This window comes from Cebidichthys violaceus, unplaced genomic scaffold (genome assembly GCF_023349555.1).
Source record: "Cebidichthys violaceus isolate CVI_PGR_0920_01 unplaced genomic scaffold, fCebVio1.0.p SCAF_20, whole genome shotgun sequence".
Lineage (NCBI taxonomy): Eukaryota > Metazoa > Chordata > Actinopteri > Perciformes > Stichaeidae > Cebidichthys > Cebidichthys violaceus.
Genome location: NW_027176373.1, coordinates 7562487 through 7586761, shown reverse-complemented (window position 1 = coordinate 7586761; position 24275 = coordinate 7562487). Strand labels below are relative to the sequence as shown.

At 39.9% G+C, this 24275-nt stretch overlaps 1 protein-coding gene across 2 annotated transcripts; it reads right to left on the bottom strand.

The window, feature by feature from the left end:
* Positions 1-497: 497 nt before the first annotated feature.
* Positions 498-23896, bottom strand: trpc4a (transient receptor potential cation channel, subfamily C, member 4a). 2 transcript variants are annotated; one of them, XM_068715976.1, is made up of 15 exons: positions 23448-23896; positions 20210-20439; positions 19490-19708; positions 14229-14369; positions 13452-13628; positions 12779-12979; positions 5847-6192; positions 5083-5222; positions 4792-4992; positions 4557-4678; positions 4159-4354; positions 3863-4057; positions 3502-3543; positions 2968-3057; positions 498-2121 (listed from the first exon to the last, which is right to left on the bottom strand). In XM_068715976.1, the coding sequence occupies exons 2-15, from the start codon at positions 20366-20368 to the stop codon at positions 1435-1437; spliced, it is 2916 nt and encodes a 971-aa protein (XP_068572077.1). In that variant the 5' UTR covers positions 20369-20439; positions 23448-23896; the 3' UTR covers positions 498-1434. The 2 variants fall into 2 exon arrangements, with proteins under 2 accessions (XP_068572077.1, XP_068572078.1); XM_068715977.1 differs by lacking the exon at positions 23448-23896 and adding an exon at positions 23307-23435.
* Between the last annotated feature and the right edge of the window lie 379 nt (positions 23897-24275).

The window sequence follows — 24275 nt, the reverse complement described above, 5'->3', positions numbered from 1 at the left end:
TAATTTGGAGCCCTGGGAGTGGAAATCGCTTTTTTAAATGAAAGCCCAAGCCAAGTTAATGACAGTGTCTGGTAAATTGTCATCTCGCCAAACAAATAAAAATGTGTAAACTGCAAGTCAACTATTAACCCCATTAAGTATTAGTATACGTGCATCATCTTCAGTGGCCGGTTCATCACGTTTGGTACTATGCTGTTACGGTTTCATGGCTTTAAAACTCTTCTTTTTTTTAAAGAACATAAACATGTTCTTGACACCAGATTGAATCCACGTTATTTCTTTTGAATACTTCACTGTTTGTTTTTTTCAGAATCGAACAGCCTTAATGAATGAATGACTACAAATAACTTACAAAACATCATTATTGTTAAACTGTAAACACTTACTAAGCAGCAACATAAAATGAAATAGTGTCTGCAAAAGTAAAATCCTAACAAGATGAGCGAGCATGTCACCATCTGTCTGTAATCTGCATCGAACAAAAGAAAAAAGACAAATAAAGAGATCTATGTTTTAATTTCTATAACAACATTCATTCATTCAAACTAACATGACATCTAAAAGTTATCAGTTAAAAACAATTTCTCAAAATAACAATTTTCTGTGGGAGTGATAAAACATCATAATATGTTGCTTTAGGGTGTGTTCATATGGTGTAGCTCCCATTATTTTTCATCGGCCACGTTCAACTTTACGTATGAGAATACTTGTCATGACCTGTCACTGTTAATTGTACCTCTGTCCTCCAATCCCAGGTTTTGCATAGAAAAACATTGACAGAATTGTTGTTGCATGATCCGACCTTGACACATCTTTGAAATACTGTATGCCAGTGTAAAGTGCAGAAACAGACAGAGTAAGGCAGAGAGTCGGGTCTAAAACAGAACACATCTATTGTTCTAGTGAGATAAGGATGGGAAGAGTTAAGCGGTGTAGAGATAAACGGGAAAGGAAAAGAGGTAGAGAGAGACTGATGAAGGAACTTGAAAAGAAGGACACATGTCAGGTAAGTGACAGGGAGAGAGAGAGAGAGAGAGAGAGAGAGAGAGAGAGAGAGAGAGAGAGAGAGAGAGAGAGAGAGAGAGAGAGAGAGAGAGACGTTAAATATGATCAGTTTCAGGAAATAATTACTTTCCAACCAGTGGGGATGCGATAAGGTGACTTTATCCTAAAATCTAAATCCTTGCTATGCTCACACAGAGCTCAGTTTACCTTTGCTGCATCTCCACTTCTAACATAACTGCATTTAAAACACTTAAGCCAAAAGCCTCTCTGAGTCTCCAAAGATCAAATCTGATCATTAGTTTGGTAATAACTGGAAAAGTTAAGACTATTTGCAAAACAACCTCACTTGAAACTCACATTGATTGTCTCTCTCTCTTTCTTCAGTCCAGCATTACTTGGCCTTTAGTTATATCCACGTATCGTCATAGCTTATGCTTCTTCTCTGGACGACACTGACAAACATCCACCAGCTACTGAGGATAAACTCTCTTTGTCCTTTTTCTCTTTTTTTCCACCTACATCTGAGCTATTGTTGGCCTGCGATACATCGTTGTTTTCATTTGGGGCCTCATTTACTGCAGCTTCCTCCTTCTTTTCTGTCTGCAGGAGTTCTTTTTCATCCTTACCTCTTGCCTGATGCTCTTTGTCCTGCTGCTCTGCGTCTGAGCCCCCGGACTCCCCTGCCTCCTCTGACAAAGAGTACATGTCTCTGGAAATCTCTCCTGCACCTAATGTGGCTTCATTTCCACTCCAGTGGCGTTTCTGGAACAAGCCAAAGTCAGTGCTATCTTTGGGGGAATTTCTCCTCTGGCTTTTGCTGGAGCTCTCATCAGAGACCACGAGTCCGTTAGGTAGACCGTTGGAAGGTTCAGGCGGCCTGGGTGAAGCTGTAGAACCGCCCTGCTTGAGGATGGATGCGATGATCTTGAAACGGTTGAGTTTGCTTTTCACCTGGCCACACTGGGGGGAGGGAGAAACCTTGAGCGAGGCGTTGGGGTAAGCAAGACTGGACTCCGCTGAGCTCCCACTGGCCTTTGCCCCCTGTAGAGCAGGCTTCCCTGTCTTCACCATGCCCATCACCTCATAACGAAAACTGGAGATGTCTTGTTTCAGCTCCTGGGAGAGCAAAGCAAAAAGTGAGTTCCCCTGGTAAATTAATGAATGCTTTTTTCATTTGACTATATTAGCCTCAGTAGCTGTTTTTTTCCAGGCACTCTGTAGAGTATTGATTACATTCTAACTCAGTCAATACTAAGTGTAGAAAGTGTAATTCATAAAGTAATGATACAGCAATTTCGAATATGAGAAGTTTTTAATGGCAATTCCACATCTTAGAAGATCAAAATCACAGTTGACAAGTACTGACAATATGCCTTAAAAAGCCAAAAGTCTATACTGATGAATAATGGTTGATTTAAATCTTTTTGTATTTTGAAAATGCCATTGTATTTTATTGCTGACTAATCACATATTGCAATTCAAACATCTTTAAATCTGCAGTAACTTATTTGTTAGGCTACTTAAGGGTAGCAAACACTAACTTCATTTTAAGCTGGCAAACTTATCAGTACACAGTGGCCTATTTACCCACCCAGCAGTTACAGAGCAACTTTAAAACTACTTTTGTGTTGACTGTGTCGACCTGATGAATGTGTCTAATATTCACTCTTCTTTTACAGTAGTTCAGGTTTTGGTCTCTACCAACTCCTGAGGGAAATATCTGGCTTTTTAGAAGCTAAATGTTCCACCATGTTCACCAGCTCGTTGCTATCTGTGTCTGTCTATCTAACAGCAAAATTGTGGGACGGAAAACCAAAACAGCGACCTGAACTCTGACTGCTGAGTCGGCTGAAAATTCTCTGTGGGTCGTCACTATGAGCAACCCTTTACAGTCATGTGATCTATTGTTAATATATATTGATTAAAGACGCTTATTCTCTGCTCTGTAGGAGCTGTGCCTACCTTGAAGTTCTCTTCAGTCAGGCCTTCCTCTGTCTTAGCATCTCTGATCATGGCGGCCACATAACGTTTCACCAAGTTCCTCAGCACCTCCTACATCCGTGAAACAAAAGGCAACACGACATCCTCCAATATTGAATGAAAGTATTGCTTCAATACAAAACTCACAGTCAGTGAGTCAGAAAAAAGATGACAAATATATACGCACAAAAGGGAACACATTTCAAGCTGCATCTCATACAAAAATGCTTCAATAACCACCTGCAGATATGGGCAAATAGGAAATCCTCTGCAGAAAATGGTGATGAACATCCCACTGGGTGTAATTGTTAGGCCTATTGTGTGAGACATCGCAAAATCATTCTATTGACAGATAGAAATTGAAAGTGTAGAAAGGCATCGAAGAGCAGTGTGATCTCTGTCTCTCTCTCACACACACACACACACACACACACACACACACACACACACAGACAAGCACACACTAGCAGAGGACAGTAATTGTTTTCAGCTTGCTTTGAAAAAGACTACATTTACCTGATACTGATGGTTTATCCTCAGGTTCTCTGCTGCTCGCCTCTGCACAGAAATCAGATGCCAGAGAGCACGAGTTAGTAAAAGAGTGGGAGATGAGAGAAAGGGCATATTTACTTTTCTTCACGGTATCACACATTTGTATTACACTTTGCTGTCTGTGGGTCTCGCTGCATATGGCCCCTGAGTGTTGCAGCATAAGACAAGAAAGACTTGTGCTATAAAAAGATATTTATGGTTTCTACTTTGAATTGATAGCATTGACAAGTATCGATGAAAAAAAACAGACAAGCAAACTCTTCTTCTTCATTACCTCTGTGAAACTCACATAAATGTGTGTTTTAGTATTTGACACCTGACTTACTCCAATAGTTCCAAAGGTTTCAGGGCGCTTGTCTCTGGTCCTCTTGCACACTTGTCTCTTGATCCAGCATATGAGGTACCAGAATGATTTGGGGCTGGGGATGATGTTGAATGGGGCTGGCAGAGTGGCCCCTTCTTCAAAGTAACTCATCCACAGCTTTGTCCTGGCAAACTTCCACTCGATGTCTGCATGATCCTGAAACCAAGATTAGGGCACATGAAAGGCACAACACAAACATCATCTATTCCACACACTCGTGCGGCTTTTTGTTTGCAGTGTGTTTCATCTGTGCTCACAGCAATGTGCTGGTAGGAGTTGTTCATCATGGCTATGAGCATGTTCAGGAGCACCACCAGTGAGATGATGTTGTAGGTGCCGAACATGGTGGCGCCGACAAACTCAGTGAACTGATGGTCAGCATCTACGTTGGTCACATACAGGCTGATCAGACCAAAGATTGACCAGAAGAGAGACTGCAGTGTCTCAAATAACCTGCAAGGGAAACAGGGAAATATTTGTGTTACTCAAAGTCTGCAAAAACATCAGTTCCTCTTAGCACCTGTTTTCACACATTTTTCAACCAGTAACAGCAATATACAGAGATACACAACTCTCTCTTTCTTTGCCACTTAATTTCACAACATCACACATCTAGACTACGCATGCAAGCAAGTTTGGATTTATGTGAACTCACGTGGAGAAAGCGTTATTCTGCTCCACACAGCGGATGCCTTTGCATTTTCCCCTCTCATCTGAAGCCTTGGTCTCATAGTAAAAGTACAGCTGGTTCAGCCCGTTAGCAAATGCTAGTAGGACCTGGAGAAAGAGAGAAGAGTGTGTGCCAAGTGGATGCAATTATTTCAGCCAATCCATGTGTTTCTGTATGCATGACTACATTCCCGTCTGTGTGCAAACGTTTGTGTGTTTACCAGACAGTAGATGAAGAGGAACTTCAGGATGTCCAGCAGCATTCTCCCCAGAGAGATCTGCAGTGGCCCCAGGTGAGAGTTGGCTGTGAACAGCGAGATGAGGCGCAGGGAACTGAAAATGTTTGCAATGGCAAACACTGCCTCAGCTACTAGTGTTGGGTGCCACATCTCCCACTGGTTCCTCGGTTTACTGCCACTGTACTGAACAGGACAGAGGATGGAAACAGATAAAGTGAGAGCACTATAATGTTACACTGCACCTGTCTATTTTACTTTTTACTAATTGGTTACCTTAGTGTAGGCTACAATCTTTAGGGAGATGGTGGCCAGGTACAGAGAGTTCATGACAAAGTCCATCAGGTTCCACCAGTCGTGGACGTAGTCTTGGAAACCACCATCCCACATTTGTTTGATCTCTGCCCAGATGAAACCTGGCAATACAGAGATTGTCAGATCTAAATATCCTCATACCATACTGATTGGCGAGCAGGTAGTATTTCGAAAAGTCATTGCTGCATCCAAGGTTGTGCAAATAAAAGTCACGTTTATTTCCTGCATAGACATTTTCAGGGGAGTGGGAGTTAAAGCTTTTTCAGTTTGGATGGGCATGGATTATATGAATGCATTATAATTTGATTAACAAGACACAATGACACTGTTAACATGCTGATGTTTCGCAGGTATAATGTTTACCAGGTTCACCATCTCAGTTTGGCATGTTTGCATGCTAACATTAGATCAGCACTAAGTGCAAAGTACAGCTGAGGCTGATGGGATGGATGTAATTACTTGTTTAGCTATTGGGTCATTAACCAATGTATTGGTAATGAAACCAAATTCAAATTTTGACTTGATGCTGAAGCTAGATGAACAGTCCAGGGATCAAAAAAGTAATGACAATTAATTCTGCGAGGTCATTTTATGGCAATCCAATCAATAGTTGTAGAGACGTTTCCCTAAAAACCACAAATGTCAAGCTCATGGTGGCGCTGGAAGAAAAGTCTGGGGATCATTAAAGTCAATAGGATGCATCAGACTTCACTTATTTTACTCACCCAGCACCCAGGGCAGGATCATCCACTCCACAGTGGTCGGTGCAGGGCCCTGTCTGTCCTGCCTGTCCTGCTCTGTGGTGACAATGTGCTGTGAGGCGAGGAGCAGCAGGAACAGAAAGGTCAGGTAGGATGCTGTGTGGCAGATGAACTTGATGAAGGGCTTGCGGATGAAGAGGCCTTGGCGACTCTTAGGAGCGATGAGGTACCAGAGAGCAAACACAGGATAGAGGAGGCCGATGAAGACACAGGTGAAGAACTTCCCGGCCCAGTGGCGTCGTCTCCAGCCGGGGAACTCATCATACCACCGGGACGCCAAAAGCTGCTGGCAGTTTGGCTGAGCTACAAACTTAAAGAAATAAGAGAACAGTTATACTTTTCTGTTTGATCTAGGGAGATAAAAAATAACTCCTAGCACTCTAATCTAAGGTATGATTCCAGCAGGGAGACAGCATGCTCAGCCTGAAGCTATTGAGTGGTTTTACACGGAACATAATGCCCTAGTGACCACTTGCCAGAATTAGCAACTGCAGCAAGTTCCAGTTCAGAGCATGCAAACGTAGGAGTGGGATGTGTTGGTGGTGTCAAAATGTAAAGAGTAATCATCGACACACATGGATATTTTAGAAGGAAATCAAGTAAAGGCTGTCTTGACAGAAAAGGAACCTACAGGCTGTGAGGTCAGTAAAAAAGAATCTACAAGAAACTAGAGAGTCTTGTTTAGAGGACTGCATTGCATTTCTCAATGATTTTCTTGAGATAAAAACATAGTACTTCTTCCCGAGATGTCTGAATAAGATTGAAACTTATTTTAAACAGACAACATTTCATCTCCCTTACACACAAGGTTATTCAAAATGTTTGCAAAATGATTAAACATGTGGAAAATATGTTGTGTTATTGCATATTTGAGATGTTGTGGGATCAATACCTTATGTGAGGGCTAAAAGGAAAAGAATAAAGGAAAATTTTGTCTAGGTCATTGCCATGCTTTTCTTGGGAACTGCGTACAGGTTTGAAATGATCAGTGAGACCAAAATATCAATGCATCAAAACTCATCTAGACGTATCTGGAATACATTCCCGTTAAAGATAACAAACAAACAAACAAACTCATTGTGTATTGAGTGAATGAGTTTAACAGCATGGGCACATGCAAACACACTTACAAAGGCACAAACAGCGTTGTGAAATATCACGTTGAGCCTTTATACCAGAGTCAAAGTGTCGACCGGCATCGTTGGGTGCCGATTCACCAACTCTGCAGCCTTGTTACCATGGGAACCAGAGATCCCTAACTGTGTTGGGGTCTGGAGTAAAATTGCTCATATTTCCATACTTCAACTACTGTGTTGCCACAACACTTAAGAGGAAATGCAGAAGAGAGGGAATATAGGAGATGGATTTCATGGATGTGTGGAGAAGAGGAATACTTTTTAAAAGAGAGAGAGAAAGAGAGAGAGAGAGAGAGAGCGAGAGAGAGAGAGAGAGAATATGATCAATGATACAGCTTCAACTCTTTGTATCACCAACACATCAACATATTCTGACTGGAAAAATAAAGGAAAAAAGGAAAAAGCTCCCCTGTTGATTTTCTCTTTTCATATAATTCCTTTGAGCGTGAACCTTATTATAGACAAGATGGCTAACCTCGTTAAGTTGCAACCAAAGTCTGAAGCAGACCCATGGGTGCAGGCTGAGTCTTGTAATGAAGTACTTGATCCCAGTAAATAATACAATAAAAAGAGCCATTGTTTTAAATTCTTCAGCCACTATAGATAGAATTGTTTCCATCTAAAGATAGTTTTTTATAGTTTTATCGCACAAGCGAGTGGCCCATTCATAATTAAAAATGTTCCTTTGTAGCTTTCATCTTTCACTTCTTGTCAGAACATTATTCCTAATTAATGATAGTAAACAAAAGGTACTTGAGTTGCCTGAGATGTCTTGCCTTAATCAGCATGATACATTAAACACTGACAGCGATGCTAATGAGGTCAGAAATTAAGCTAATTTGCACCATAATTAGGAAATGTATCCATGCTGTCTTGGCATATGAGCTGCAATAATAATGTAATCTCCAAAAGGAGATTATGTACCTTTACAAGATTCATTTTTTTGTTCACAGTATTTGATTTTATAGAACGCAAGTGGTAAAATGCACTGTCCTCGTATAGATACAGGTTATTATTCTTTCCTTGATTTACGCTGCTGTAACATTTGAATTACTTCCATTCATTAAGAACAGCTTCTTTTCCAATACAAACCTCTCTTTATATTCCTCTTTTCTGGTGAAAAAAAATGTCACCATTCCTTTGTCTGTCACAATCACTTCCAGAACTCAGCTGTAATAAAGTGTCATGTTTGCCTGAGGTGGCATGTTCACACAACTCAATCAGAGTCCCTCCTGGTCTTACGTCCCATTGAGAAAGTGCATCTCTACACCCTTTCCTGCCTCTCTCCACTGTCAACAGCCCAAAAGTGCCAGGACAGTGATTAAACTATCAATGTTTGAAGGGTGTTTTCTAGCTCTATGAAGACAAGTTCCCCTGCAGCATTACCAACATAAAAGGTCTGCTGAGACTCTTCTACTCCGCTTTCACAGACACACACTGACAAGCATACAACTTACAGCTGGCTATTTTTTAGTTGCGATTGGCTTTGATAATAGTTGTAATACAAAAAATGCCAAGATCATCTACACAATCACCTTTTCTTGTATGGTGTTATTTCATAGGTTTCCCTGTAGGATATAGTTATCATCCATCCATTCATCATTTGTCACAAGTTACCTCACCACGATGTACGTAAACTTCTATCTGACAAAAAGGATTTCCGAATCAACCCACACACTGATGGTCATACTGTCTGTCACCTTTAATGCAGCTGAACTGGTCTCAAGCTTACACAAAAACAGGGTGTCATAGCACAAAGGCTGGTGCTGAAAGTGTCCACCTATAAAATGTAAATACCTATATATATATATATATATATATATATATATATATAGTTCTGCAGTAACAATCACATTACAAAAAGCACGACATCCTCCGAGTGAAAGTCTGACTATAATATGAGGGAGATTATTATAAATACAAATAATACAATAATACAAATATATTGCGTGAGTATTTTTTGCATTGGGATCAAGTGGAGTTCTATTTCTTTTGTTTTAACAAAACAATCTGAAGGCTGAACATTGCTCAACACTGAAGACTGAACTGGGAAGACAGATCTTTCTGTTGCAGTGAATAAGTGCTGAGTGTTAATGGTCCTTCACTACATAACACTTATTCCTCTTACTGCAATTTTAGCTCCATTTAATGGAGGCATTAAAAACATCTTGAAATATCGTATTGCAGTTTTTACGACATATCACAAGGGGGCAACGTCAAACTACAGCATGTGCCTCTGACGAATTCAAACATTAAAGAGGCAGTCTGGCGTCGCTCTCACTGTGAATCTTCAATGTACTCACCTACATTTTTGCAAGTACATCAGTACAAATGAGAATAATCCACTGCTGAAACCCTCAGGGAGGTAGAGGGGATAATCTGCACTTTATTGTGTTACTGATCATATTTATCTGATTTGGCCTCCCGCTGCATCAAAGCGCAGACTGCTCTGTTTGCTCTGCTCTTTAGAGCGGAGGCCTGTGGAGATTTCTCTTCAGACCATTATAAATTGCGTTTCTAAACCCTGTGAGCACAGCAGAAGCAAAACCGAAAAACACACACAGATGCAAGAATAAATACTAAAAACCTAAGCGAGCGTGCACGCTAACGACACACATAAGAGGGTTAAGAGTTGAAATGTCCGTCGTTTTTTTTCCGTTGAGGGTCAAAAACATGCTCCCTGTGACTCAGTGCAACACTCAGTCACAGCCAGTACAATAATACAAAATAAAAAAAATCACACATTCAGGCTGAGTGTCATGCCAATTATAAGAGCTTGAGTGTTTGTCTGGAAAATTGCTGAAAGAGATGAGTTTTGATCATACCGCAGACAAAATGCCCTAAACACAATGACTGTTCTCTGAAAAAACAAGCCTTTCAAGTCCAACTAAGCGTCCACATAACACTCGATGCCTCGCGGGGGGCAAAACCCAGTCTGGCTTAAAGATCATCTGTCACAGGCACAAAGCAATCACTTTAAATACCTCTGTGAGTGTGTGTTCATATATTTACTCTGAACACATTTGACCTTCTCAGGTGACTGCAGCAGAAAACATTGTGATATTGACAGATCTACTAAACGATTTCCACTGAAAATTCTCTTTTGGGCTGCAATTTTATGGTCAAAATCTGATAAGCTACGTAACACTTCACACATTTTACACACTTCAAACTTTGCTTCTCTCTGACTCAATGAAGTATTTACTGAAGAAATAGCTCACAAAATACTACACCTTTTGGCACAGCGCTGCCAAGACAACTGTTATTACTGTTCATGAAATATTTGCTTGTGTGGTTGAATTTATATTAAATCCAGTTTCACACAGCCTCCATTAGAGTATCTTCACTCCACAAACTACAAAGGTAAAACCATTACCTCCATTACTACATATTCTGCAAGAAATCTGTAAATCAAGTCATCAAAATAAGTGCAGTTTCCAACAGAAATCAACATATTAAAAGGTGTAATTTTTTAAATGAGAATTAGACTTTTGAAAAAAGAAATAATAAGGCAGGTAGCTTTATTAGAATGAAGACAATGTAATTACATTTTGGGAATTAGTTGAAACAGGTTGAAAAATGTTAAAATGCTTTTGCTGCAATGTCTGATTTTCACTTGTTGACTTTACAAAGAAAAATTTGCTTCGGAGATTTCTACATTTAATACACTATAGTACTCTATAATAGCATTTCTAACAGAATAACTCCACCTTGAAATGATTGCTAACCAACTAGGCTGCTGAGACATTTATCATCTAAAAAGGACAGCTGGGTGGATTGTTACTCATATCATGAGACACTGTCCTCCATCAAGGTCCCGGTTCAATTGAAGGGTGTTATAGATAGCACGCAGGAGAAGGGCATATTGGGACATCGTCTGAATAATTAAAGAACCCCTGGGGAAAAGGGATGTGTGGCAACAGTTGTGGCACCAACAGCAGGAGGGGATGATTGCTTACACTTTTGTGAAATGAGGGATTTACAGAGAGGATGGGTAAGATGACAGGGGACTGTCCATCGTCATGTGCACCTGTTGCACTACTTTCAATTGTCCTTTTGAGACTCAATATGCTCACTCACCAACCTGTGTTTGATGCGCAACAACTGGATGGATGAGGGGGGAAAGAGCAAAGTCATAAATCAAGACGCCTCCAAAAGTGCATCTGCTCTGAGCAAAGACAGACAAATGAATTATAAAACGCTCCTGGGAGTAATGTGTCGGCTCTCACATAATTTTGCTTCACCTTTATATTCAGCGGAACACTTATTTGACCTCTTTCTTGTTGCCTGAGGAAGCCATCAGCCATCCCATAACTTAGCAACGCTATAACCGGGCTTCCTGCATCCTCATTACATCCCATTAAACCCAGAAGAACAGCTAATGCATCAGTTAGATGATTTTCTGGTAACCCTTTTATGTTCCCCCACAGCACTAAGCTTTTAACAGGTGCAGAAAAATTAAATAATTGTAAAGTGATTAGAGCCATAACTAACTAATTACAAAAGACTCAGTATGCAGATGTATGATCTTGTATTCCTCACCAGTAACAATTCTAACATTTTTGGGGTGTTAACAGTTTACCACCATTCTAGCAATTGTTCCTGGATCTACCTGACAAACATTTATCACACAACAGAAACAAAAGCATGAAATCAGTGGACTGTAAAGGGAATATTGCAATGGAGTTATCAGGTTTGAACCATTTCCCTCATAATTATTCATGTGTGTTTAAAATGCAACTGAGGTCCAACAGAGTTGCTGAATAAAATAGTCCAATTTATTGGGAGGCTTCAGGAAACTGAAACTCGACTGTGAAAGTAATTATCACTTAATTAATGCCTGTTTGCCTGCGCATTAAACCCAAATGTACTGTACATGTTCTGCATTAAATATCACATTTAGCAACAGGCTAATGTCTTTTCAGTGACACAATGACTGACTTGATTTGAATGAATAAATACCATCTTTGTGTTATTTTAACGAAGTAGACATCCTGAATCAAGATTGCTTTAACATGAAATCAAGAGTTAACTTGTTAAACAGTTTTAATGCTTTGGTAATAAAATTCAAGCTTTGCATCTCTTCAGCTGCCAAAGCTAAAAAAAAGATACAATCCTAACCAGTGTCTGGCACCATCAAAAAAAGAACCTGATGCTAATCTAACATCACTACACCAGCTTTTATTGGCTGGCAGTAACACCTGTGAGAAGACATTGGCTTGGTGCAGCAAATACAGCAGGCTTGGCAGTCTTACCCTGGCAACATTCACTGTATGTTGCCTGGAGCATGTGGCATTGAAATCTAACAACAAGCTGTACAGTAGATAACGTAGCAAACAATACTGGACAGAAGGGAAAAAAACGAATACTAGAGGAAAAGCCTGAAAAAACACAAGATGATTTCTTATATGCAGAATTTTACAGGCTAAAACTGTAATATTTATTTCTCTGACTCTCACTTGACTGAGAGGCACTCTAGTGTTCGAGATAATTTTGTTGATAGCCAAGAGGATGATATTATCTGCTTCCTTCCCATTACTTTCTATAAAGTCTTTCATGTTTTGTCCTTCGAAAACTATTGAGTTCTCGTGTTTTAATTGTGATATAATAGCAGGGTGATTATCAAATAAACTACAGATGTCACACTATGGCACTCACTCACTTAGCCTTGATTCTCACAGCCTTTGCCATCTGATCCAGTTAGAAAGCTATGAATGCCATGTACTGTACCTATACACAAATAGTATGTATCTTGCTTACCTCTTTTTGGTGGTACTTGATAGCTAGTTTGAGTCTTGCCAGGTCGGTGTTGCCCTCTTCATCCAATAAGTTGATGTCATCTCTGTAGTTGAGGATCATCTCCAGCTCTCTGGAGCTTCTTGTCTGGTCCAAGAGGTCCTTGGCAAACTGTTTACACTGCTGAGACAGCTCCTCATACTCTGATTTGAACTCATTCTCCACCTTAAAAAAAGTGTACACAGAATACAGAAATTGCTAAACACCAAGAGTCCTGCAAGAACCTTGCAGCTGAAATGTAAGTCAATATATTATATTAAAAATGTCTGAGTGCAGGTCTAAGAAGTGGTGTTTCTAAATTTAATCTTGAATCTGGGGATTTTGTGTCCTGAAAGCACCTGGCATTTTTAGCTTTATAAAAACAAAAATGATAATGAACTTTGGGTTTTATATTTCATCTGGAAATATCACAAACTATAGCAGGCAAGGATCCAGTGTTTGCAATTATTTATGTGAATTTGCATCGCTGACCCTTTTCATTATTTTTTCATCAGATGACATTTACCGAGAGCAATTTATATTAATGCTGAGCTAATAAATGGACAAGCCATTGAATGCCACATAATGGTATCATGAGAGGGCACAGAGAGGTTAATTAATGCAACATAATCAAATCCCACGAAAGGACGTTCCTCACCTTGCTGAGCTCCTGCAGCTCCCAGCTGAGCCTGAACGCAGTGAGGAAGGGATCCTCGCTGGAGAGCGCAATTAGTGAGGGACTTGACAGCGCTTTGTAGATATTGAGGCGGGAACGCGAGTGCCGCAGGCTGTCCACGTCTGAACTAGACACACACTCCACACAGTTACAGCGCACCTGCAGCATCAAACAAAGCATGGACACATGTTAATGAGGCTTCCCAGCATTTAGTAATAGATCAGGCTTCGGTCCTGCAATGCAAGCACTGTATCCATTATGTCAACTATACTGGATATGTTGTTAGACATTAAAGGCCCAACCAACGAGTTTTTGACCTTATAAATTATTTACATATTTACACATTATATTGAACATTTTCACTTTTGCTTCTAAAGTGATCTAATCTGAAAACCCCTGGGCTTTAACAGAATCAATAGACATCAAGTTGGTGTCAATTATTTGATAATATCTTATAAATAAGATCCTAATACAAATACTTAATGACATGTATACTGTAGTGTATACTATGTAACTACCTCACTGAAAATACAAATTGCTGCTGTTGAGTAAATATCCAGTAGTGTATCTTCTGCATCATCTGAATCGATTATATTTATTGACTCATAAAACACTTTCATAACCCCACTGAAGTAGTGTCAAAACTGCCCTTTAATCCTTCTGCACACAAGACTTTTGTTTGCTCCCAGAACGTTTGCTGATATCTTGGTGATACAGGGTTTCACGTGGACAATACAAAATTACAAATGGTATACCCACCTCATGAGGCTGCGGCATAGACACACCTTTCTGCACCAGAAGCTTGATAATTTCATAGTTGTTGGTGTGTGCAGCGAGAATGACGGGAGTGATGTCAGGGGTGAAGTCAGAGAACTGCTTGTCCAATAAGATCGGAGGAACCTTTCAGTAAGAGCACAGAATAACAATCTTTAGACCACAAATATATTGAATGAATGGCTTTGGCCATTATGTGATGTACCATCAATTTAAAGACCTCAGATAAATTTTTCCTTCTGTCATGTTTGACTGACATGCTCAGCGCACAGTAGAAGTACAGTAATTGGTTTGGCTAAACTGTTCTCCCCTCAGAGAACAGTTCAAAGGGCTTTACAGCAAAGATAAATGGAATAAGCAACAAAAAGAAAAATATTACAGCTTTTGGCAGCTGCAGTGAAAACAGTTCAACTGTCAGCAAGAAATGGTGCCTTTGGTCAAAGTCACAAACAAAATGTCTTCCATATCAAGACAGCTGTAAAGAGTGTAGGCCAAAATGTAATATAAAGCATCAGTATTTCACACATTTCACAGGGAATCATTATGCTCAGAAAAAAACTGAGTCCACCTATTCCTCTTATCACCCACTCCAGCTAAGCCCCTTTTGCTATTCCCATGTCATTCAGCGGCTGCAGGCTGCAGACGAGTAAGCCGGCCCTTTTCACTTCTTTTAATTGAAGTATACTATTATCTGATCCTGCGGTGAGGGAGAATGGGGGGAGAGGATAGTCAGAGAATTGTTGGAGGATAACTGTGTGATAGGTTAGGACCTATTTAGCAAATTGATGTAGACAGAGGAAAGATATAAGGGGATAGTGTAGTCAGAGAGCTTTACTCAGACTAATGTCCTCTTTAAACTACTACTTTTAACTACACAACCACGGAAGTGTATCAGCTGTGTTACTGTGTAACAGTTTGATAAGTTGTAATGTCAAATGTCAAAACTTTACCTTTAAACTTTAAACAGTTTACTCATACACTACATTAACTCACATATTACAATTGTCATATGTCCTTATTAATAATAATAAGGGTTTGTGTTGACTTAAACCCTTGATAGCAAAACTGACTGTATTAGTGTATTTCAAGGGACAGACAGAAGGTTTGGTAAACTGGCAAAACTGCCAATATGCTGATATCTCAGAGGCAACCAGGTGTTCTCATCTGATAGTACAAAAAAATCGGTAAGCAGCAGGAGGATTTCTACTGGCAGCTTTCTACACGAGAAGCCATATGTGACAGTAAATCACTGTTTGGTGACAAGGGACAAGTGAAAAAAAAACCTGTGAGAGCTTTTATTTGAGTCTTACTATGAGTGGATCCACTAGGAAAGTAGAGTTGAAACAGTGCTGTAAATCGATATACAGCACTGTTTCCTGTATTAATCGATTTATTAGGGATACACAATAGTTACTCTTCTCATTAGCATGAAAAGCATGAAATAACAAGACTTAGAGTGTACAGTCATGCTAGCCTCTCTGTGACACATCAGTGCTTTGAGTTAATGGTGACATAAACAAGCTCAGAGAGACATTTAAATTAAAGAAATACAATGTGAGCCTCAAAGTGGTTTTAGAGGGAAAGTCAGGGTATCACCAAAGTCATTAACATTCATCCTCTGGAAGTCATGGATATCTGTAGATTTTGTCCCATTTGGTAGATGTTGAGAAATGTCCCTGAATAAGTGAAAACTTTCACCTGCTGGTGGCACTAGATGAAATGTAAGGGGATCACGGAAGTCATTCAGATTCATCTTCTACGCACCACTGTAATCTGTGACAAATTGCATGGCAATCCAGCAATAGGTTGAGGTTCTTCGCTTGAAGGCAACTATGTCAATGTGCTCATGGCGCTATAAGAAAAGTCAAGGGATCACCAAAATCTTTAGAATTAATCCTCTGGGGACCATGAAAGTCTCTACAAAATTTCACAGAAATCCATCAAACAGTTATTGAGATAAGTCTGAACCAAAGTGGTGGACTAACTGACAAAGCCCCAATAGAGCCATTTATAGAATATAGATTTTGTTTGATTCTAAAATAAATGACTGAAAGACAATAGATGTGAATGCACAAGTCTCATTTAAGACAAGATCTGAGGTTTATTGTACCGTAGGCTGTTTGAAAAAAGTTTCACTTTAAAGTAGTCTATCATGACTAGAAACAGGAATAATATCAGTGAAACTCTCTGAGAAACAACCTATGAAGAATTGTTACCCAGGGGATTGGTTCATTTTCTCATGAAGATTGCATCATCCATATTGCATCCAAAAGTCATTTAACATGTGGAAACTAACTACTTGTGTAGTTTACTCTCAGAGCAGTCACAGTGCAGCAGCAACTACAAAGAGTGGCACAAAGCCACGTCTGAGGGTCGTCATATTTCGCAGAGGAGGGGGATCTAATAAGCTATATACTCTGTTCTCCGAGTGGGAGGAGGAGGGACATCAAATAATCTACATCAAACAGCCTTGGCCTGTGCCCAAGCACGTAGCAAGAGGAGTGCAGGCTAGATGTGGAGTTATGATAATAATGGAGAAAAGAAATGAAATTATAGCCCACTTGTCCATGTAATGCATATGTGTTACTTATGTTAGAATGAGGTATCCACTGTCACCTTGTTGATTAAGATAAGCATCTGCAAAAGCACAGTGTTTTTTTTCTTTTCACTGTGCTAATTTTCCAGCCTCCCTACTGGCTTTCACCTGTCATTCTACAACATCACAAACGCTGTTTAGATCAAGATGGAATAAAGTAGGACACTGAGCAGTCCTGTTTTTGAGTGACACTGCAGAAAACAAGCTCAAGTCTTTGTGGATTCAAGCAAGTGTGATTATGGTTATTGTGTTCTATGTAAGAAGGAGAGGGATTTCCTTACGTAACTATCTTTATGTGCACATGTAGATTGCAGAGTAACCCATAAAAATGAAAAGACTGACAAAAACAACAACACAGAAGCACCCTAAGGCCCTTATAATTGAGAAACACTGTGAGCTCCAGTGTTTGTGCCTCTGACAGATGCTTATCTGTGCTCAGAGGATAATACATGAAGCTGTTTAAAACGCTGATATCCAGTGCACTGTTCAGCGGAAAACAAATAACCCAACACTTGTGAGATTATTACAAACACATCATTCAGACAGCCTGCAAAATGGAAAGATAAATACACACAATTCCAGCAAAGCATGAATTAATCTTCTTACTAATAAATCTCAGAAAAGACAATGGCAACGGATATAATGTAATGTTTTCCCAGACAGCCTTTTAATATAATCAATGACCTTCTCTTGAGGAAATTTGGTGTGATCTATTTTCACAACCAACTCATGTGATGGGAAAAAGCATAGGCGCCTGAGCAATCGAGCATGTGGAGCAAATGCATCCCCACTATTCAATTAGGGGGAGCAGAGTTATAGTTTCGCTGCGCCACATTTTGTTCTGTACTTTCACCGAAATGTCGAGTCAATGTTTGCCAGCAAGCCCACCAATCGTTACCCCACTGATCGGAAATGATTCTCAAAAGAGCTTAATCACAGAGTCGGCTCTTTTAAGTGTAACATGGCTATTTTGCATTAGTGATGTTGGTAATATTTTTTGGGATTACTTGGGATGTAGTGGATAAACACATAGCAAAGTGTATCCATCTTTTTCAAATGTAATTAATTAACCTTATTGCACACTGTCTTTACATCCCAACAGCAATCATTAAATCAAATGGTTTGAAAAAAAAGAAAATCATTCCAGTATCTGTGGCAGTCGCAGTACTAAGCCCGTCCAATCATTTTCTTCTGCTATCTTCCTCCCCCCACACAACAGCCCACTCACCTAGAATGTCAAAGCACCCTTAATCTAACGAATCTTTTCTGGGTGACGGCCCCATGAACCCCAACAATTACGTATTTTTCCAAGTTTGCTCCCTTATTTTAAAGCATAACCAGGCACTCACGAGAAGAAGCCCTATCTCACAAAGACATTAAGCGAAATGCGGCGGCTGATAGATGTCACAGCTGAGGGGTTCGGATGGATATTTTTGGCCTCTGTATCTCATTCTCCCTCCGTCTCTCTCCATTTAACAAACAAGCCTGAGCCATCTCTTGTGCTCTTTTGTTCCCTAATATATGCTTCCTTTCCCTTTCATTCCCCCCCCCCCCCCCCACTATTTCACTTTATATTATCAAAGACAAACGCAGCTCTTACAGAACCAGCAATAACATCCCCCCTTCAGTTGATTGATGAAGCTAAAAACACCTGTACCTTTGTGGGTTCCAGTTTGTACAGTATGTACACAGTGCATGTGTGGCAGGGACAAGAACAAGAAAATGCTCCTTGAGTAGAGAGCAATCAGTGCAAAGGAGTACCAATTTGCAATTAATTACACTGTATTTTGTTTTGGATTATAGCAATAAAAGCTTTAAACAGGCACTTCTCAAAGACTAGAGGAAGGCTTTGTTAATGAGCAGTAGTATTCTGAATCCTTACAAGATTCTTTTTAAATAAATATACTGTAACTTTGGATAAAATGTCTACATCTTACTTGCTCTCAGTAAACATACTCATTAAATGTCTTAAATGTAAGACCTGTTCATTTTCCAAAAGACAGAAGAAGCCTTATTTAGCCTTTTGAAGTGTCAGCTTTTGTTGTTTCCAACTATACTGGGTCAATTATTTTAGATGGTATAAAAAGTTCCAGGCAACTGCATTCAGCTTGCAAGCTACACAATGAGAAGCAGTTTTGTTACTGCATTTCATACCATTCAGTGATTTGGTATTGAGGCCACTGTGCACTTTCAGCTCATTGTTCTCATTGTTGACACGGGAGTGTTTGTTATTAATTTACTTTTATAAATCACTGTTCATACTTTTTATGATAAACAGTACACGTGGTGTGAGTTGTGCATCTGTCCAATGTCATATTCGGTTGGATAAAAGGTTATTATACCTTTTACACATAAAACTGGCACAGGTCCCTTCAAACACAAATAGGATCACTACAGGTGATATAAATGTATCAACTACAAAAAAAGAGAAATAAATTAGTGCTAAAATTAGCAAAACATGATTTGACAAACTGGAAAAAAGAAATGCATTTTTTCTGGAGAGAAAGTAAACGTCAACAATCCTAGTTTCTCTGCTAGTGTCCCCCAGCCTTGTCAGCAGCTCACTGCCTTTGCACTGACACACTCCTTCCTCACGAATAAAGCACTCTTAATTTAAAACTCCTTCCATCCCCCTCATTCCCCTCCTCACCTGCATGCCACCACTAGGCTTCTTGTGATTTAGCAGCAGTTCCACAGCTCCCACCACTTCCTTGCGGATCGCGTGCAGCAGGGCATCGCCGACGTAGACGTTAAAGCTCAGCAATAGTTCAATAATTTCCAGGTTCTCGTTCTCAATGGCAATCAGCAGAGCTGTGCGGCCGAGAGGGTCGATGCAGTTGATGTTGATCTTGAAATAGATCTCAGCCTCCTGGCAAAATGAGGTTGTGATTGAAAGTCAGGGTTTGTTTCAAGTGCTACTCTGGGACTTTGTTTGATAGAATATCAGTGATTATAAGGGAAAATAGTAATTGACAGAGAATACACATTGATTTTTGAACGGAAATGTTAACACCTCACACCTTTCAGATCTGACAGAGAAACTCCAAGTCTACAGAATTTTGCTCTGAGAGAGCAAACACGTACCCACAGGTACTGTGGGACTACCAAACAGCTGGTGTCTAGCAATATTCTGTGTCTACTAAATGTCTGACACCTGTCAAGGTAAATAAATGCCCCTGATGTTATTGTAAATGAGTAGAGGATAATCATGGCTGCACATTTTACCCATAAATCTTCTAATATTTTCTAAATCAATCCAATTAGATTAAGGCTTTAATTCCCATCCATCCATCCATAATTTAGAGGATCAGTGGCTGTGTTTATCACATTATCCATTCTTCCATGGACTTATACACACAGATACACATACCTCCAGAGCCTGTTTGACACTAGCATAGTCTCCCTTCTCCACAGCTCCAAGGTAGGCTTTCTCCAAAGGTGACAGCTCCGACTCGGCCCGCACAACTCTCAGCGGGATGCGATCCCGGTACGAGGAGCTGTCAGTCCGCCGGTAGTACAGCTGTGACATCTCCCTGGGCTTCAGCTTACCAGCACTCTGTAAACACTGCTACAGCTGCTGCCAAGCTGGGGGAGGTCACACTAGAGGGGACCGGAACAAAGGTGTTAAAGGAAGAAGACACATGTTGTTAGTATTGACTTTCACAAAAAAGAAAAGATGAGAAGACGACAGGAGCAGAGGTGAAGGGATTATATAGACAGAGAGAGATGAAGGCTTGAAGTGTTGCAGCTCAAAATGGATGATAAGATCTTTAATTCTTGAGTTAATGACTAAAATGTCATTAGTGATGCTTGCTAATTGATTGACATCAACTGACTTAGCACTGTGCAGCTTCACTGAGCTCACAGTGACAGTGATTGTTTCCTAAGGCACAGGTCAAGATCTCTGTAATATGGCAGTGGTGAGATCTACAAACACACTGTCATAATTAAATACTGACCATGAAGAAAAGACGGAAAAATTGTGTTCATAATTACATAAATAAGTAGCATTTGTAAATCTGTTAAGTTAATCCTAAAAATAAAGTAACCCTTTGGATGTCCTCAGACTATGCAACCATAATAGTGAGCTCATTCTAAAACAAGTATCAGTAGTGAGTTGACTATATCCACTGAGCAGGTGCACAAAAACATGAATACAAACACAAGGGATTGGCCATTTTCTATTGCTCTTTAGAGGATTTAAAACCACAGGGGACTGAGAGGACAAGAAAACAGGAGGTGCAGGAGATGGAGAGGGTGAAGAATAAAACATTAAACAAGATAAAGTCTAAAAGGTTACATATTACTAAATATAAAAAAGGAGTTCAAGTAGCTGGTGCGTAATGCCGCCTGTCTTTTCACTGTCTTAGGATAACTCATTACTGTTCACCTCTGTGTGCCTCTATTCATTAAATAATGAGTGGATTCACAGCAGCCCAATTAGTTCATGAGAACAAGAAGAAGAACAGCAATGCAATTTATAAAAATGTGTAAAAGCACGGTTTTCTAAAATAACACATTTTAAGGATCTATCTTGCTTTCTTGCTGAGTTAGAAGAGATGATTGATGCCAGTCTTGTGTCTGTACAGTAAATATTAAGATAGAGCCAGCATGGGTTTGCTTAGCTTAGCACAAAGACTGGAAACCTATCCAAGCTCAGTGTGAGACATTCCAGCCAACAGCAACTCCAAAGATCACTAATTAAGAGGTTATATCTTGTTTGTTTAATCTGGACAAAATAAGAGTAAAAACGCCATGTTGTGATTTTACGGAGGTTACTTTCTTCACTATTTCTTGGCTGGCGCAGTAACTTGCTGGAGTCTCCGCTGGTTGACTGGCAACCTTGCGGTGATGACAAGACTTCAGGAAGTTACTCCCAGCCAACATAACTTCCTGTAAAGAGTGGGAGAGGTTCAGGTTTTGAACTAGCAACTCTAATATGGCCACATTCTGATGTGCTGAAAGAGCAGGAATTTAAGACGGCTCAAATGCAAGCTAATACATAACACCAAAGTAATGGATATCAAAGGAACATCATGCAGTTAACTGTCGACAAGTGTTCCTAAGCAACATCTTTTCCCCCATTGTCACCTGTCATCTCCTCTTACACTCAAGGTGGCACTTTAGGGATGCCCTAAGGTGCCTCTAATTTTCCTCCTTTAAAGAAAAGAACTTCATCATGAAAAGAAAGATTTCTGAGATCCTGGGCATTAGTTTGATATTGCTATAGCCCTTTGTTTAACATTTCCACTTTGACTGCAGTGCAGTCACCACCACTGAATATCTATCTTGAGAGGGTAAAGTGAAAATCATGCACTATGCTGAAAACATGCATGCACAGTAAGAAAAGTCTGTTGATTCTACACATGTTTTAACAACATAAGCCCTCTCCTCAGCAACAGCGTTAAACATATTCTAAGCATAAAATAAATCAAAATATTATTTCAATAGATTTGAATATTCAACTCTATTCAAAAATATATATTTTTTTAATTCTCATTTTTCACTGCTAGTCATGGTCTCAATAGCCTATTTGTGTCTTGTGATTTCTGGATTCACTGTTCCACTAGGGAATATAAAGGATAGACAGAAGTATGTTTTAGTGTTTGTTTGACAGATGTCTTGTAGCCTATATCAGGTAATATAGCATTTATTTTTGCTGCGCTTATAACACTGTTGTGTCATTGTAATTTGGCTTTTGCCAATAAAAAAAACACTGAATTGATTGTGAACTTTGGACATAATTTGCCACAATATATATATATATATATAGACTGCCCACTGAGCAAAACACCAGTACCAGTGGATTTGTGGATGGTCTGCTGATATCACTGTGTGCTATTATTGAAGACACACATGCTCAGCCTTCTGTGCAGAGGGCCCTTTTTCTAGTCTAATCACACTTTCCTGGAATCGATACATGATTTGGAAATAGAAAATCGAAGCGGTTATAGAGTGCAGCATCACTCAAGCGTAGAGGCAGGGAATATGATGGGCAAATGTTTTCTTATTCTGAAAGTATACCATTTATTGGACAGCACAGAATGGATAGTTTAGCGTTCCAGCAATCCAAGAAGCCTATTTACAGAAGCATGCCCTGCGTTTACAATAGCAGTAAAACAACTATAAAATGGTCCAGCATGCATTAATTAACGACAACACTCCATGGGCCATTTCCAGTGAATGGCGCCATGCTTACACTCACAGGTGAGATTTTGACATTTTTATGTTTGTGCGTGAGAAAGCTTACAGGAAATAGCATGGATGGAAATAAAAATGGTTGCGAAAATGAGAGAGGACTCTTCTTCTTGCCTGCTGGGGTCCTCCGCCAATTACAAACTGAGGGACATTAAAGGCAACAAGTTGCATCTGATATCTGTATAGTCTACTCCCGTCTGGCGTGAAAAGCCTTTTATAGACAAAACATGCGAATTTTCAAGTAGCCTTCATTGGCGCAAATTACTAACCTTTGGTATGTTGGGCATTAAACTTCGCTCACCGAGATCAACGTTCTTCCTTTTGAAAATATCCCGACACCACGTGAGGACTAATACAACAGATGTTTCAAGCTTAAAAATATAATTCGCCTCAACTTCCTGATAGCTTACCCCAAATGTGAAAACTGCAGTGTGGATCTGCATGAAGACCGTTAATGTGTTGGTGCCTTGTGATGCCAGTCCGTCTTTCTCTTGGTTTTCAGTCTAGTCTGCATTCTCCCATCTCATTTTTGGAGACTTGAACTGTCCCACTGTCCATCCAGATTTGGTCAGTTTTCATCACGACTTCCATCCGGTCTTATTTTGGGGGGGTGAAACGCAAACTGGCGCACTCCGCATTCAGCTCACCGCGCAAGAGACGAAAGCGATAAGTTTCCTCGGTGGATTACACCTGCTTCAGCAACGCGTCCAGTTTTCCCCAGGGCGTATTCTCACAGATGTTCTTTCCCACTCGTCTTATTCACCTGTTGGGGGATGATTGAGCGAAAAGCAGCGAATCCAAGAATAAACGCGGAACAGCCAGATGCCTGGCGAGCGGTATGCGGCGCGCTGCTGCGCACTTGGAGACGCATTGAGCACTGTGGCACTGCAAGACGGGGGGAAATCATCTAAACAAGCAACTCAGCCAGACATTCAGCCTCTCCTACAAACAAATGAAAATCGCACACAATTCCAGCTTCCCATTTAGTTTTTCTTATTTAAGAAATGACAGCCAGACATAGCGGATTATTGTAAGAGCATTACCTTTGATATTACTTAATCTACCATGGTTATTTTTTTTAACTAAATAGGGCTAGGTTATAAACACAATTCTGCAATCAACAATATGTAAGGCATAGTATTTCACTTTGAATTGATGGTCAACCAGTAGAAAAGAACAACATATGTCAGTTTATACAGTAAAGCTAAATTTACTGATAACTATAAGGCTTCTTGTGC

Excerpts from the sequence above, each read along its gene's own strand:
- trpc4a (XM_068715976.1), bottom strand. The coding sequence starts at position 20,368 with ATGTCACAGCTGTACTACCGGCGGACTGACAGCTCCTCGTACCGGGAT. Across the intron at positions 19,709-20,209 it reads GTGTCAAACAGGCTCTGGAG|GAGGCTGAGATCTATTTCAA; the intron begins GTATGTGTATCT and ends TCATTTTGCCAG. Across the intron at positions 12,980-13,451 it reads AGCTGCAGGAGCTCAGCAAG|GTGGAGAATGAGTTCAAATC; the intron begins GTGAGGAACGTC and ends ACTTTTTTTAAG.